Here is a 15,834-nt window from a genome sequence, read left to right as displayed (position 1 = left end):
CTGAACTCTATATATACTATGTTTTTTCCTATATATAAGGTTTAATTTATAAACATAAAATAAGGTTTAATTTATAAATTAGATGTAAGAGGATAATAAAATAGAACAATTATAACAATGTGCTGTAATAAAAGTTATAAGAATGTGATCTCTCTCTCTCCTTCTAAAAATACCTTATTTTACTATACTCTGGGCAACTGAAACCACAGGAAGAGCAACTGCAGAGTAGGAGCGACTACTGTTTATATTTTATCATGTTAAAATAGTTGTCATGACACTTTGGGAGGCCGAGATGGGTGGATCACGAAGTCAGGAGATTGAGACCATCCTGGGTAACACGGTGAAACCCTGTCTCTACCAAAAATACAAAAAATTAGCTGGGCGTGGTGGCGGGCGCCTGTAGTCCCAGCTACTCAGGAGGCTGAGGCAGGAGAATGGCGTGAACCCGGGAGGCGGAGCTTGCAGTGAGCCGAGATCACACCACTGCACTCCAGCCTGGGCAACAGAGCGGGACTCCGTCTCAAAAAAAAAAAAAAGGTGTCATGAACATCCTTTCAAACAAATACATGTTTGCCATGCATCCTTGCTATTTATACCAAAGTTTATATAGTTTTTGTCAACCACATTGCTTCCAATTTTCCCACTATTACAAATAACACTTCAATGAACTCTATGTGCATGAAGAACTTTATGTGCATGAAGTTGTGTATAGAGGATTATTTACATAAGAGTTTTAAATGAAAAATTACTAATAAAACAAAAATAAGCAGCCCCAACAACATGTAAGTTATACAAATATCTATGGTGTTCCTTATATACTTTCAGATTAGCAGTTTTTTTTTTTTTTTTTGAGATGGAGTTTCACTCTTATTGCCCAGGTTGGACTGCAATGATGCAAACTCGGCTTACTGCAACCTCTGCCTCCCGGTTTCAGGAGATTCTCCTGCCTCAGCCTCCTGAGTAGCTGGGATTACAGGCATGCGCTACCACACCTGGCTAATTTTGTATTTTTAGTACAGACGGGGTTTCTCCAGGTTGGTCAAGCTGGTCTCGAACTCCCGACGTCAGGTGATCCACCCGCCTCAGCCTCCCAAAGTGTTGGGATTACAGGCATGAGCCACCACACCTGGCGAGACTAGCTTTTTAAATGACTGGTTTAAAAATGATTTACATTGTTTTATGGATGCTTCCATTTTTTCTTTCTTTAGGATATATAATTCTTACAGAGATAACAATTGTTTTTAATGTGTCTCCAAAAAGAATGTATTCCTCCTTAATGAATTCTAATTACATTATGTTTTAAAGATTGAGAACCCTAATGAGAAGTGATAAATGTTAACTTTGCTTTAATAACCAAATTTATAAACACATTCATATGCCAGATCTTATGTAAACCTGAGAGGTGAATAACAAGCACCTACTTGAAAATCCCTCCAGGAAGCCCCGCCACTCAGAGGCTCCCCTTAGCGTATTAGACCTCCAGCAGCTCTACTGCTGCTGAGCACCGCCATGCAGGCTTATGTTAATTGCTACCCTTGACATGGGTACTGATGATGACAGTTTTCTAGTCAATGTTGAATTATATTTCTTCAGGTCATAAAACACACTAGGTTAAAAAAACAAAACAAGGAGATAAGCATTGCCTATTTACAGGAATGCAAATCCCCTCTAGAAACTGGAATATTCCCTGACAGAGAATATGCCTAGAGTCCCAGGAATTATATTGTCAAATGACTTTTCTTTGCTTTACAATTAATTCATTTTTAAAATGAAACTGGTTCTGCCTTTCCAATCAGAAAATGATCCTTCATGGTGAGTTTGCTTTGGAGAAAACCAATTTTATGATGTAAAATGTACTTGAGTTTAGAATGATATCTAGGGATGGAGGCCTTATAATTACGATAATCCCCAGTGAAGGTACTGCCGAGTGAATCTGCATTAAATTACCTTCGTTGCATAAGGATGACAGATCTGCTTCTGATTTTAAATGTCAACTTCAAATAGTTCAACAGTTTTGAGTCAGAATAGTATTTCGACCAAACTTTCCCTTCTATGGAACATAAATGATAAAATCTTTCCATTTTAAAAGATTTGAGATGACTTTTTATTTATTTTTTTGAGACAGGGTCTCTGTCACCTAAGCTGGAATCCAGTGGTGTGACCCCAGACTCATGCGATCCTCCCACCTCAGCCTTCTGAGTAGCTGGGACTATAGGCACGCACAACCATGCCCAACTAATTTTTATATTTTTTTGTAGAGATGGGATTTTGCCATGTTGCCAAGGCTGGTCTCGAACCCCTAGTCTGAAGTGATCCACCTGCCATGGCCTCCCAAAATGCTGGGATTATAGGCGTGAGCCATTGCACCCGGCCTTGAGGTGACACTTTAAATAAAGAGAAGTCATTACTAATTTGACTATGATAGCCCAATGTTAAAATTATCTTTTTTCTTCTACGCTATTACACAGAATTACTTTTTGCATTTTTTACCTTTAGCAAAGCGGCAACCGCTTCTTGGGTGGCATTACGAACGTCTTCCCCATTCACCATTAATATCTGGTCTCCCTGCATCAGTCTTCCATCGGCATCTGCAATTCCTCCTTTGACAATGTCTGACACAAATACTCCAGTATCGTTTCTACACACAATTTTGAATTTCAACATTATCTTTTGCTCAACTGTAATGCAATGCTTATTTAATAAAAAGTTACGTTTTTACCCAAAATTTTTACTTGTTTTTATGACTTTAAAAGTTTTGTTATTTGCAGCAACACTGGGGCAACATTAGAATTATATTTTTTGATAAATAACAGCTTATGTCTTACAGTGCTTCATAGATTAAAATGATCTCCAATAAGCATATTTATTCTTCATCATTTATATACAGTGAGTAGAAGCGTGTATTACCATTCTCATTTTATGGGTCACTCGGCTACTAAGTGGCAAAAGTAAGACTTAAGAGTCAGTCCTTGGATGCAAAATCTGCTGTTCTTTCCAAATCAGAATGGAGCTTTGAATAATATTAACTTGTGGTTACATAAATGTTGCTATCACCATCATTAATATTATTGAAAATCATAACAGATGTGTATCTCAAACTAAACACCATTTATTAACTCAAAATCTAAGTACCATTGCTGTGATGTCTTTTATTTGAAATCATTACACATCTTCCACACGAGATAGCTTTATGCAAAATAAACACAAATCTTATTCCCATCCTTTCTTTCACAAAACTATAAAAAAAAAACCCAAAACTTCTAAAGATACAAAGATAACCATAAATAGAAATATATAGTAAAAGCTGAACTGTATCACTTGTTCTTGCCAAGGTCATGACATCAAATCATTTCACCATTTGATCCTCCGCTTTCCCATCTTTAGAAACAGGGTATTGGATTAGACGGTCTTTGTATGGTCTTCCCAAGGCACAGAGTTTAGGGTTCATTAATGGTGGTTTTTATGATGACCTGGTGACCCCAGATCCTATAGTAGCCATGTTCCCCATGTCATATTTCATGAGAACTAGACTACTGATACTGTATTCCAAAAAAAGTCTATTTTTTAGACATATTCCCACTGAGACTCAAATAATATGCTAAATTCTTTCTGTGTTTAAAAATAATTAGCCTTTAGCTGTCTCTGAGAAACAAAATGGTGTAAATGTCTTTTTATTTCCATACAGAAAAGTCACTGCAGAACCAGGTGTCTATGCTGCTGGTTTGGCAATTCTGAAGAATGCCTATTTCCAAAGAAGGATATTCTGAAATAAAGATCACCATTTCACAGATTTCTGACTCACTGGAAAAAATAAGCTGCTTTGAAATGGTGGCTATCTGAGGCCCAAGAAATGACAAAATAAACTTAGAGACACTGCAGACTGCAGGGGCACTTTTAACTGAATGCTGACTTCACAAGTTTAGCTATCTGGTAGATTCTGAGATCAGATCCAGATGGGCTTATAATACTAAAAGGAAGAAAGATTTATGAAACTTGCTGGATTATTTGTTAATATCACTTATAAATGAATTTGTTAATATTACTTACATGTAAATACTTTTAAAATGTACTTATATACAAATGAATTAGGTTGTGAATTTTTGCGCATTCACTATTCCATTACCACCCGGGCCCCCTGCTTTAGGTCCTGTTGATGGCGCGCTCTTATTCGCTCTGATCCTTCTCCCTACAATATCTTCCACTCTCCTTTAATAAACCAATACTCACTTATCACTTTTAGCCTCACCTCAGACACCTTCTTTCTTGGAAATTTTCCCTAATTCACTTTAATTAAATAGGTCACTTGGTCCCTTTCTCCTTTGCTACCATGGGTCCCCCACAAAGCATCTTTGTCACTCATCAATAGATTCCTTTGTTGCAAGAATATATTTAATTCGACGTTCACCAGACGATGAGTTTTTGGAGTTCAGGAACCATGTCTTATTTAACTTTGTTTCTGAAAACTTAACGTATTTCCTAGCACATAGCAGGTGCTCAAAAATACACCAAATGACTTTTTGTTAAGTGCCTTCAAAACCTTCCAATATTCTGATTTTAAAAGTCCAAAACCAATGTCTTTTTATGGTTCCTTAGTGAGGGGGCTAACAACAGCTACCTACTGAACACTAGCCACTGATAAAAGATTCACCTACTGCTATTACTCTTTAAAATGATTTAAGTCTCATCATTTCCAAGGGGGCATTGGGTTTGTCCTCCTCAGTCACACCTTTTACCAACAATACTTAATCCTAGGCCTTTTCCTGGCTTCTTCTGCAGCTCAATAGTGAGGGTGTCACACACTTCCTCCTCTTTGTATGGGGCCTCATCTCTGTAGAGTGTCAGGCGCACTCTCTGTGGCGTCTGTCTCAGGACATTGATTGCTTCATCATGTGTGGCCTTTCTCAAGTCAATTCCATTCACCTGTACAGAAATGGGACACTGACTGTAAGGAACATGAGAAGTAAAGGAGAGTTAGGTGGGGAAGGGGAGAGAGATAAAGAAGCAAAGAAAGAAACACTCCCCCCAGGAGCCTTTTCTCTGTTAATTTTGAAGGTCAAAAACAGGCATTCTATACCTCTAAGATCTGATCTCCAGCCCAGAGTCTTCCATCTTTACATGCTGCTCCTTCTTCATAAACTTCATGGATAATAATGGCACCCTAAGGGCCCAAACAAAACATACCCATACTTATCCCATTCTCCTAGGAATGGTGAGCAGAAATGGAGTCCAAACACATTATACTTTGATAGACAGCAATAAGGGTTATAAACTCTGGCTCTACAGTACAAGCTCCATATAATTCAAGGGAAAGTGTAACAACAATTTTTGCTAAAAGGCTCAAAGGAGCTTATACTTTTTTCCTAATGATAGAGAAGATTAAAGAAAAAAAACTATAAAATAAAACATGCATACATAGATGAGAGATAACTTTCTTATCCATAAATGAAATCACTTTTAAGGTATTTTTGACATGTAGAAGACTTTGTCTACAAAGTATCACTTTTTCAAACTCTTTTTTTTTTTTTTTTTTTTTTTTGAGACGTAGTCTCACTCTGTCACCCAGGCTGGAGTGCAGTGGTGCAATCTCAGCTCACTGCAACCTCTGCCTCCCACGTTCAAGAGATTCTCCTGCCTCAGCCTCCCAAGTAGCTGGGATTACAGACGCTACCATGCCTAGCTAGTTTTTGTATTTTTAGTAGAGATAGGGTTTTGCCATGTTGAACAGGCTGATCTCAAACTCCTGGCCTCAAGTGATCCACCTGCCTCAGCCTCCTAAAGTGCTGGGATTACAGGCATGAGCCACTGCACCTGGCTCAAACTCCTCTTAAAATGGGTTTAACCCAACCTGGATATCAGCAAAAAGGAAATTAAAACGTAGCAAGGACTGGTGAACTGATAGAAACACTTTGAAATTTCAAGATCAAAATCACCAGTGTAGCAGAATATTGCTGAGTCAATATTTATTGGCTTACTCAAAGGAAACCTCCCCCGTATCCAATTGAATATTTGCCCTATAAATTAAAATAACAAATACAGGTTTTTTCGGCCTTCACATTTCCTTTACTAGAACTGATAGAAATCTCCCCATAATCGTCTCTGAGGCCTGGCTGAAGGACGGCCTGTGCAGAAGCACCTCTGGGTGGTGCTCACCAGCAGCGTGTCTGAACCCCCAACGATGCTCAGGCCCAGCCCTGTTCGCCCTTTGGAAATCTCGATGGTTGTTTCGCAGCCAGGGATAATGGGGCAGGTTGCAGGATCAGAAGCAAAAATTGCTGGTGTTGATGATCTGCTTGTATCTAAAAATAAGTTAAAAATGAAATACAAATAAAAATTGGTTACAAGGCATATCCATCAAACTCATCACACAGATTGACTCTGAGGGATGGGGCACAGAAATGGGCCCACGACTGTGGGAAAAGAGACTTTGTATTTACCTCAATCTTTTAATTATCTTATATTTAAAAATAAAACAAATGTGATTAAATCACCATTGTTAATTTAGGGTAGTGGGCCAAAAATTACCTATTTAATTATTTTCTATGCTATCCTACATGTTTTAAATTGGTAGAGATATAAAGGAGAGGATATGAAGAAGAGAGAACAGAATTAAATTGAACCTCAAGTTTCACTTTGATATTCTCCATTTCAATGGAGGCAAACACATTTCTTATGAATTAAAAGATTTATAGAACTCATAACTGAGATATGTGGCAAAGACCTAGAAGTACATCCAGGGAATACCACAAAACATATCAGTAATTTTGGTTCTGATGCCTGCTTTTCGGGGCTTTTTACATTTTTGTTTTCTTCTTATCCTAGAGCATCTCTTCTTATGTAATCAATTCTGAGCAAAAATGCACCATTTGCAGTTTTCTCCTTGGGTCTCACTTGATGTTTTATACATTCAGATGTCAAATCCTGGTGCATATATGTTCAGAAATGAATAGATAAGAATAGATGATGAGAAAAGGGGAATATAATTTCACACATTATTTTATCAGAGTCTTCATATCATATGTTTTATGATACAACAAAGAGCACACAGCAAATAGCATGTTTTGGGAAAGCTAGGACACTTGGTATAGTAGCGTATGCTTTAGACAAGATGTTCTCTTTTTAGGAAATCAGAAACAGACTATTTTCTTGCTCCTTAAATGGTAAGAACAGGTGTAAGATATTTTCTTTTATGTTAAGTTTTCATCTAGCATTTCATATTTTTATAGACAACACTATTTAGGGATCAACATAAAATTGAAAAATGAGAAAATTTCCATAAAATCTTTTAACACTTCAGTGAATTATCCAGTCTTTCTAAATAAAGGATTATTTTTGGAGATGTATTACTTTAAGACTTTTTCATCCAACTACATTACAAATGTTTTAAACTAGTGTTTCCTTAAAAAACTGTTAAAAGAACAGTTTGGAGGCCAAAAGAAATTTCTCCCCTCCACCCCCCGTTACAGAAAAAGCCAATGCCTTATTTTTTTGTTTGTTTGTTTTGATGCTGCAGAGCTTGAAACTGTTTTATTACACACCAGTGTATTCTTTCTCAAAAAGTAACTCAAAGGAATAATGTACCTCCATATACTAGACAGGAAGTGTAATGACACATTAAAGTGTCACCCTATGGTTCACGTAACCTAAATCCATTTCCATTATGACAGGACCCACTATTACACCTAAAGCATAGAACTCAGATCTGTAGATCATGGCAATGACTAAAGAGTATCTTATAGTGGCAGGCAGTACTGATCCCACCTATGAAATAGGATAATTGCATATCCATTCTACAGATAAGAAAGCTGAGGCTTAGAGAAGTTAAATTACTTTCCCAGCTTAAAAAAAGAATCTACGAAATGATATTTCTAATTCATTAGTTAGAGGCCTGGAATCAAGGTGCCCTTAGCAATATATTTTTGGAGAGCAAAGAATACTATTCCCTTGTTTTAGAGATGAAGAAGCTGAGGCTTTGAGTGGGTAGGTTTCCTAAGATGCCACAGCTGCTTAATGTACAGCACATAGATTGCCTGCCTAACAGTCCAGTACTCTTTTTCCAGAAGTCCTCTCTTTATATCCTGCCCTCACCATAGGGCTCCCTGACTACAACCTTCCAAACAGTGAGCCACAGGCAGGCAGCTGGCTCCCAAGCAGAAACCCTCTGCTGAGTTCAGGTGTTCCATATGTGCAGGACTCTCATGAGCCCAGAGGCCTTACTTCGGATGGACTCCGGTTCTGGGGAGCCAGACTGTGGGACCATCAGAGACTGGGAGCTGTTCTTTTTTTCTCCACTGGCTGCACCAGCTGCTGAAGGAACAGCCTGGGAATCTGGATTCTCAGCATGGATGGTAAGTTTTACTGTCATCTTTGCTGTCTTCAGAAGGCTAATAAACTGGCAGGGTGTATGTGTGGAAGAGAAACAAAATTCAAAGCTGAATTAGTAGACATACCAATGAGTCACCATTATCAATGGAATCTAATTCTCTCTATGGTTAAGGGGAGGGACAGATGCAAATTATTTCTTTGTCAGGACTTGGGTAAAGAAAGAAATGGCTCTAGTTTCTCTCTAGCTTCTCCAAATGCTTGATGTAGATTAGGGCCATGGTTAATTTCTACTCTAAGTCTAGCTCTGACCACATTTTTTTCTTATATAAGACTTTCAACTTTTTACATCTCTAATCTCATCCGTTTTTCTGAATGCCTACAACCTTAGAAGATATATGGGTTATTTTACCTACTTCCTGATTCTATAGAAGCAGTTTACACAAACAGTTTTAATAAAATAGAAACACATATGTTAGAAGCAGAATAAGAAAAGTATACAACAAAAAAGTCAAGGTAAACGAAAAGTTAAAACACAGATTTATGGGTTAAAGGATCTGGCCTAAATACTTACTAAAAACTGAATTTTTAAAAAGTAACTTTAAGTTTCTTACTGTACAATGAAGAAATGATAAGTTATATGGTTCTCTCTCACTATAAGAAAGAAAAAGCATACCATATTTCAAGGAAACAAAGCTTTTTTCTGGCACTTATAAATAAAAGGCCTCAAATGAGATACCAAATAAGTATTAAGATCTCTTTTGAGGAGAGGGAACTCAAGTACAAGATATGTTTAACCCTAATAAAAATTACGTATTTAATGGTTGAGTCTTACAATCTGTTTATAAAGTAGTATACACGATGGATATTTATAACAGCAGACATTCATTAAAAAATATTTTGGCACTAACAGTCACTGTTAAGGAGTTTAAAGTTTTCCTAAGGAAAAAATGGAAATATTTATCAAAACTGCCCAGTGAATATTGAATAATTTGTGTGGCAACGAAAAATACCTTAACACCAACTGGAAAATAAGAAATAGAAATTGAAGAACTTCTGAACAATCTCTTCTTTTCCTTAAGAACATGTCTAATACAGCTACATAACCCTAATTCTCTATGATCGCAGACACAAACACTTTAATCATGCCCAAGGATGGGCCTACATTACCATTTACTTTATTTTGGAAAATTACCTTTTCAATAGGGTAACCAACAACAATTTCATCATCTACAGCCAGTATCTGATCTCCGACTTTGAGTCGTCCATCCTAAATGGAAACGTAGAAGAATTTGAGTGATATTCCAAAAGTAATTCCCTCCCCAACTACTTAATGACAGCAAGAAAGGTAAACCTCACCGTGGCTGCTACCCCATGCTCTGTTAAGCTCTTTATGATGACTCCACTGAGTGTATCTTCTTCGCTGATAGCAATACCCAAACCCCCCTGATCCTAGAAAAGTAAAAACAAAAATGCTCAGAAGACTTGAAACAGATGAATTTTATCCAAATGGATACCAAGGGTAAGAAAAGCAACTAAAACTCTTCTGAAGTCCAGAAATCTAAGACCTTAGACTTTAAATCTAAGATCTTAGAAATCTTGTCTTTTCTTAAACAAACTTTCAAATTTTCCTAATGGGAATAAATTTTCCTCCATCAAACATTCAAGTGTTTTCACTCTTCCCATATGTCTGACATCTTTAGTAACTTTAGCAAAATATCTAGACAGCAAAAATACATTCAATAATTCCACCAAAACATTCAGCATTTACAAATTTTGTCTAATGACTGAATAAGTCATTCAAAACCAACCAAAGAATCCCACTTCTTCTCTGGCCTGTCGCTTGGAAATAACAACAGGGTCTAGCCCCTTCATTCTTTTCTGCCCCTCTTCTTCCTTTAGCAGGCAGTCTGCCATTACTGATGCAGACTCTGTCCTTTTGGGGGGTGAACACTCAGACTTGTTTCTCCAGACAACAGCATTTCAATCTGCTGCAGACTGAAAATGCCTCTCAGTCCCAAGACAAGCTCTGAGAACCTGCCAAGGCTAGGGAGCTACACCTACTTCGCTACATTTTCCACATTTCCCTTTATCAAAACCAAATGTTCAGAAACATTGGCTTTTAGCTTTCTTTAATGTTTACTTTAATAAAATTAAAACAGAGTTTTTAACATTTTCATTGCCACAGCTAGCCACCTTCTAATTTTTTCTCCAGAGAAAAGTTACAAAAAGCAAAGCAAAGAAAAGAGAATCTTGACATGGTTTCTCTGAAATATACACACAAGTTAAATGTGCCATCAGAGATGTTTATGGTCATGGCTGTGACATCAAGGTAGGTTTCAACATCATTTTAAAGATTATCAACATGTGGCTCTTCTGAGGTAGATTATTAATGCCTGATGAGTTTGAAACTGTCACTGACCATCTCTCTACCACCTCTCTCTTTCCAGGCAATCAGTCATGTCTATCTGCCAGAGTAAGCTGCACCTTTAGAGTGAGCAGAACTGACTTTACCTTCTACCTAACTATAGAAATTTGGATATGCCACTTAACATCTCTAATTCTCAATTTTCTTACCTACGAAATCTAGATTTTCTTATCTACAAAATGGAATAATAATACTTGTCACATAACAGTCATGAAAGTACTTTATTGGTACAGTGGGTATTTGCTGATTGTTTACCTAATACTGCTTCCCATCTTACCCCTCTATAAAAATTGATTTTTATTAGAATATCTAGCCTTCCCACCCACTCCTCTCTCTCCTCCACCTCCATATTCTCTCTTCCCCCTTCTTCCCTCACTATGTTTCAGGCTGTAGATTAAAAATATGAGCAGAAATCCTTTGATACTTCTTCCTTCAAGAAGGAACCTAAAAGCATGGGCTAGACTTAGTGACTTGATTCTAACAGCAGAAGTAATGGTGTATAACTTCACAGCTAGGTCAAAAAAGGCAAAGGGACTTCCTCCTTGCTGTCTCTCTTGGATAACTTGCTCTGCAAGATGCCAGCTGCCATTGTCCTAAGAAAATTCAAGCAGCCCCACTTAGAAGAAATAAGGTCTGTTGCCAACAGCCATTTGGGTAAATCATCTTGGAAGCAATGTCCAGCCCAGTCAAATCTTGAGATGACTGTAGCTGTAGCTGGCAATGTGTCGGCAATTGCACAAGAGATTCTCAGCAGACCCCCCAGCTAAAATGCTCTGAAATTCCTAACCCATAGAAACTGTGAGACCATAAATGCCTGCTGTTTAAGTTGTGAAGTTTAGTGGTAATTTGTTACATAGCAAAAGTTAAGGAGCTCCAAGAATGGGGTTTGAACAACTGAAGTCAATTCTACAATTACAGTCCCGTGGTCACAGTCCCTGGCTCAAAAGTAGACACATGATCTGAATTGATTCAATTAGGATGAATCTTGGAACTTCTGCTCAGAAGGCTTGAACAGCCATCCTCTCCCTTCTCCCAAGATACATGTAAAAGAAGTAGCACATGGCCAAACTATGGTTGGCAGCCATTCTAAAACCATGAGAAAGACAAGCCTTGGGATAAAGCTGACACTGGATGGCACAGTGTCACACAGACAGGGAAAAAAAACGGGCTCTCGATGACACTGTTCAGTCACAGGACCAACTACCCTTGAAGGTTGCTGACCTGAGTCCATAAATCTTCTTCCTTGATGAAACCTGATGGAATTAGTTCATTTTTTTTCTGTTATTTGCAATAAGAGGAGTCCTAAAAGAAACAATAAGCTACAAATCTGCATGTATAATACGCCCAAACTCAACTAGAATACTACAAAAACAACTATATACACATCAACAAACAATTTATTGATATCAGAAAAGCAGGATGAGGCTGGGCGTGGTGGCTCAGACCTGTAATCCCAGCACTTTGGGAGGCTGAGGCAGGTGGATCACCTGAGGTCAGGAGTTCAAGACCAGCCTGGCCAACATGGCGAAACCCCATCTCTAATTAAAGTACAAAAGTTAGCCGGGCATGGTGGTGCACACCTGTAATCCCAGCTACTCGGGAGGCTGATGCAGGAGAATCGCTTGAACCCGGGAGGTGGAGGATGCAGTGAGCCGAGATCACACCACTGCATTCCAGCCTGGGCAACAGAGTGAGACTCAGTCTCAAAAATAAATAAATAAATAAATAAATAAATAAATATAAATAAATAACTGAAAAGAAAAACAGGATGACACATAAGAAAGGATAACAGCATATGAATGTGCAATTTTTTATCTAACTGCTCAACTTTCCAACTTACTTTTACCAGAGTGCATATAGTCCTTAGCAAGAAGAGATCTGAGTTATTTTGTTTGGGGCTAGTTATTAAAACACTACCATACAGGGAATAGAAAACAAATTAAGGAAATATATTTTTGTGGGTTTTTTTCTGTTTTAAAATATTATTTTAAACGTTTTTTAGAGATGGCGTCTTGCTATGTTTCCCAGGCTGGTCTTGAATTCCCACCTCAGCCTCCCAAATAGCTGGGACTACAGGCATGTGCCACTGCACCTGGCTCCAAGGAAATATATTTTTGAACAACGAGTTGTATAATTAAACAGCTAGAAAAGAGTAAACAAGAATTAAAAGTGGAATTCAGCTAAACAAATTAATATTATTTGGAGAATTATTTTGAAGGTAGAAGCTTCTCTAAAATTCAAAAGAAGAAAAACTCTTCATCATATTTCAAGGCTTTCACCACATAAACTTGTATGAATATGAAACACAGCTTTGACAATCACAGAAGGCTACTACCTGCTTTGATGGTATGGGTCCTTTCCTAGGGCAAACTGTGTCAAAAATAAATCTTTAATCAAAAATGTTTTCTGATCAATTGAATTTGCATTTCAGTCAGCTACTGTGGGTTTAGATTCTATGTATGAGAGCTTTCTGCTTATATTCTATTTTCCCATTTTTAAAAAATATAAAAGATTAAAAAAAGATAATTCACTTCTCAGGAGTTTCTAAGGAGTAAAAACAGAACTAGAAATGAGCTCTTGTTAGAGCTCCCACTTTTAGACAATGCAAAAATCATTCTCTTCCTGACTCTCCTGATCTCAACATTTTTCCCCTTACGCATGTACGGCACATAACCGTTCATTCACTCTTCCTTCGCAGATACTTACTCAGTCTGAACTATGTCGATGACACTAAGTAATGGAAAAAAAAGTGAGAATTTCTTCTCTCAGCATGTGTATGTTTTAGATGTACAGAAAAGATACCCACATCAAAGTTCATCACAGGAGACAAGCTCTAGGGTCAAACATGGTTAAGTGACAAATAAAATGAAGACATTAATAGTAAGCACTATATAAGCCAGAATATTGAAGTAATATTTCAAAATAAACAGAGGTGAGATTTAAGTTGGATCTTTAGTGTATGTAGGATTTATATAAGTTAAAAGAAATCAGAAAGACCAAGTGATATAAACCAAGGCAAAGAGGGATAAATTCTCAAAACCTTCTCCATGAGCTCTTGATTCAAATCAGTTTGACTGAAGTACAGGATTCCTAGAAGGAACATACAGGCATTTCAGAAAGGCAGATGGGGCCCAGTAGCAAGTTGAAACAGGTAATGGATGGGAAATGGGACTTGGAGGCAGAAGACCAGAGTTCAATTCCAGCTCTACTATTTGGAGTTATGGGAACAGTTCAAAGTGGAGAAAATAATAGCAAGCTCACAGGGTTGCTAAGAAGTAAATAACATAATGAACAAATGTTACATTACCATTAAATTACTTTGTCAAATAACTATAATTTAAAAATATATAGGATAGTAAAAATGACAAAAGATTTCAGCTGATTCATGAGTGTTAAAAGCTGTTTCTTTCTCCCTTCTTTGCTTAATTTTTACTCCCAGAGCCATGTAATAATGGGGTTAGGAGTGCCAGGCTTAGTGTAATATGTCACTCAACATCATTTGTAACAATGGCTTCCTCAAGAGAGGTGTTCAAGGATATAGTCTATGGGGAACTCACAAATTCATGGTTAGAAGTATTAACAAAAATAATAATAATAACTCACACTGTGGTAAGCACTTTGTATAAATTCTTTCATTTAATCCTTCCAATAGTATCTCTAATATAAAGGGATTTTCCTCATCTCATGAGGAAAGTGAGACCCAGACAAGTTAAACGGTGTAGAAAAACAGCCTGTTGTATGGCAGGAGTGACACCACCTTGAAGCGAAACAGCCATGGTGACCAATGTTTGACTCCTGCATACCAAGGTGTTCTGTAGCGAGCCCTGTAGCATAAATAATCCTTCATAAAGATGTTTACCTAACCTCTCCACTGATAACAAGTTTCAGCAAGAAATTCTGAGACGTGACCAGCTACATGTCTTTATCCCTGCTATGTAAAGAATACTTTCTAGAGGGTGGATGCTGGGATCCACTGTCTTGTGGCCACCAGCAGCATGGCTTCTGTACGTTAAGTCCCTATTAAGGATTTCTTTCTGATAAACTGGATTTGTCAGCCTCTTTCTTCAGGACCCCAGCTCCCTCAGTCTTTGGAGGTTGCTTTGCATATACCGGCTCACCATGGAACAAATGGATTGCCTATTGCCCAGAGAAGTTAAGTGACTCCAAAGCCCACACTTAAAATCATGAAAATCATGGTTAATTGCCTCTTCTGTCTAGCTACTTTTAAAAGATTCTTGTATGTTCCCCTTACTTACTTTGGCTTTCATCAATAAATACATTCTAGCTACCTGAGCTTTAGATTTGTTTGAAATCTACATATAAATGGAAGCTTTCAGTGGGCAATACATTGAGGTTCTCCAAGGTCTTGCATTCCTCAATAGCATCTAATTTAGAAAGGGAAGTACACATAATAGACATCTGCTGAATAAATAAAAAAGGAGGCGAAAGGCAGAAAGCAGCTTTTATATTGCAGAATGAAGGAACCTTGCTCATTAGCTCATCCAATCCCAACAATAACCCTTAATATAGGCAGCACCATTTACAGAAGACGAAAGTGAGGACCAGTGGGGTTAAGTGATGTACAGGCAGCCACTCAGGACGTGAGAAGGGCTTCTGACAGCACAGGCTCCTGTCCACCCTCACTGCTAAATGCCCAGCCACACGACTTGAATGTATCTGTTTGGAAATGAACGTCCTTGGCAGGTTCTGAGTAGGGGATTAAGATGCTATGAACATCTATCAAGCACCTTAATCAGGTAGCCTAATGTGGAAATAGATGTGGAAACAGAAAACATCAGAGAAAATCAGTGACAGGTAGCCATCAGGCAACTCTATACCAGCTTATTCATTCCTAATTATTAAAACAATAATAATAGCAAACACTATTTGTATATGTGTGCCAGGTGCTGGAAACTGAACATATGTATATTTAATTTTCACAATATATACTTAATTCTCACTACAAGTCTATGAGGTAAGTTGGACAATTATTAAGTCCATTTTCAAAAGGCAAAACTATGTACACGTTAAGAAACATGCTCAAAGTCACAGTCTCATAGATAGTGAGTGGCAAATCTAGGTCTCTG

General features: G+C 37.7%; 1 protein-coding gene across 34 annotated transcripts in view; it reads right to left on the bottom strand.

Annotated features, from left to right (window-relative positions):
• Positions 1-15,834, bottom strand: part of MPDZ (multiple PDZ domain crumbs cell polarity complex component) — a 176,497-nt gene that overhangs the window by 11,350 nt on the left and 149,313 nt on the right. For all 34 annotated transcript variants that reach the window (XM_034967135.3, XM_034967137.3, XM_057298754.2 and 31 more), the window contains 7 exons: positions 9,679-9,771; positions 9,515-9,589; positions 8,215-8,389; positions 6,151-6,296; positions 5,075-5,158; positions 4,727-4,920; positions 2,491-2,638 (listed from right to left, as the gene is read on the bottom strand). In XM_034967135.3, coding sequence (XP_034823026.1) covers positions 2,491-2,638; positions 4,727-4,920; positions 5,075-5,158; positions 6,151-6,296; positions 8,215-8,389; positions 9,515-9,589; positions 9,679-9,771 — 915 coding nt within the window. The remainder of the gene's footprint in view (positions 1-2,490; positions 2,639-4,726; positions 4,921-5,074; positions 5,159-6,150; positions 6,297-8,214; positions 8,390-9,514; positions 9,590-9,678; positions 9,772-15,834) is intronic.

This window comes from Pan paniscus, chromosome 11 (genome assembly GCF_029289425.2).
Source record: "Pan paniscus chromosome 11, NHGRI_mPanPan1-v2.0_pri, whole genome shotgun sequence".
NCBI classification, from domain to species: Eukaryota; Metazoa; Chordata; class Mammalia; order Primates; family Hominidae; genus Pan; species Pan paniscus.
This window is presented reverse-complemented; position numbering and strand designations above follow the sequence as displayed.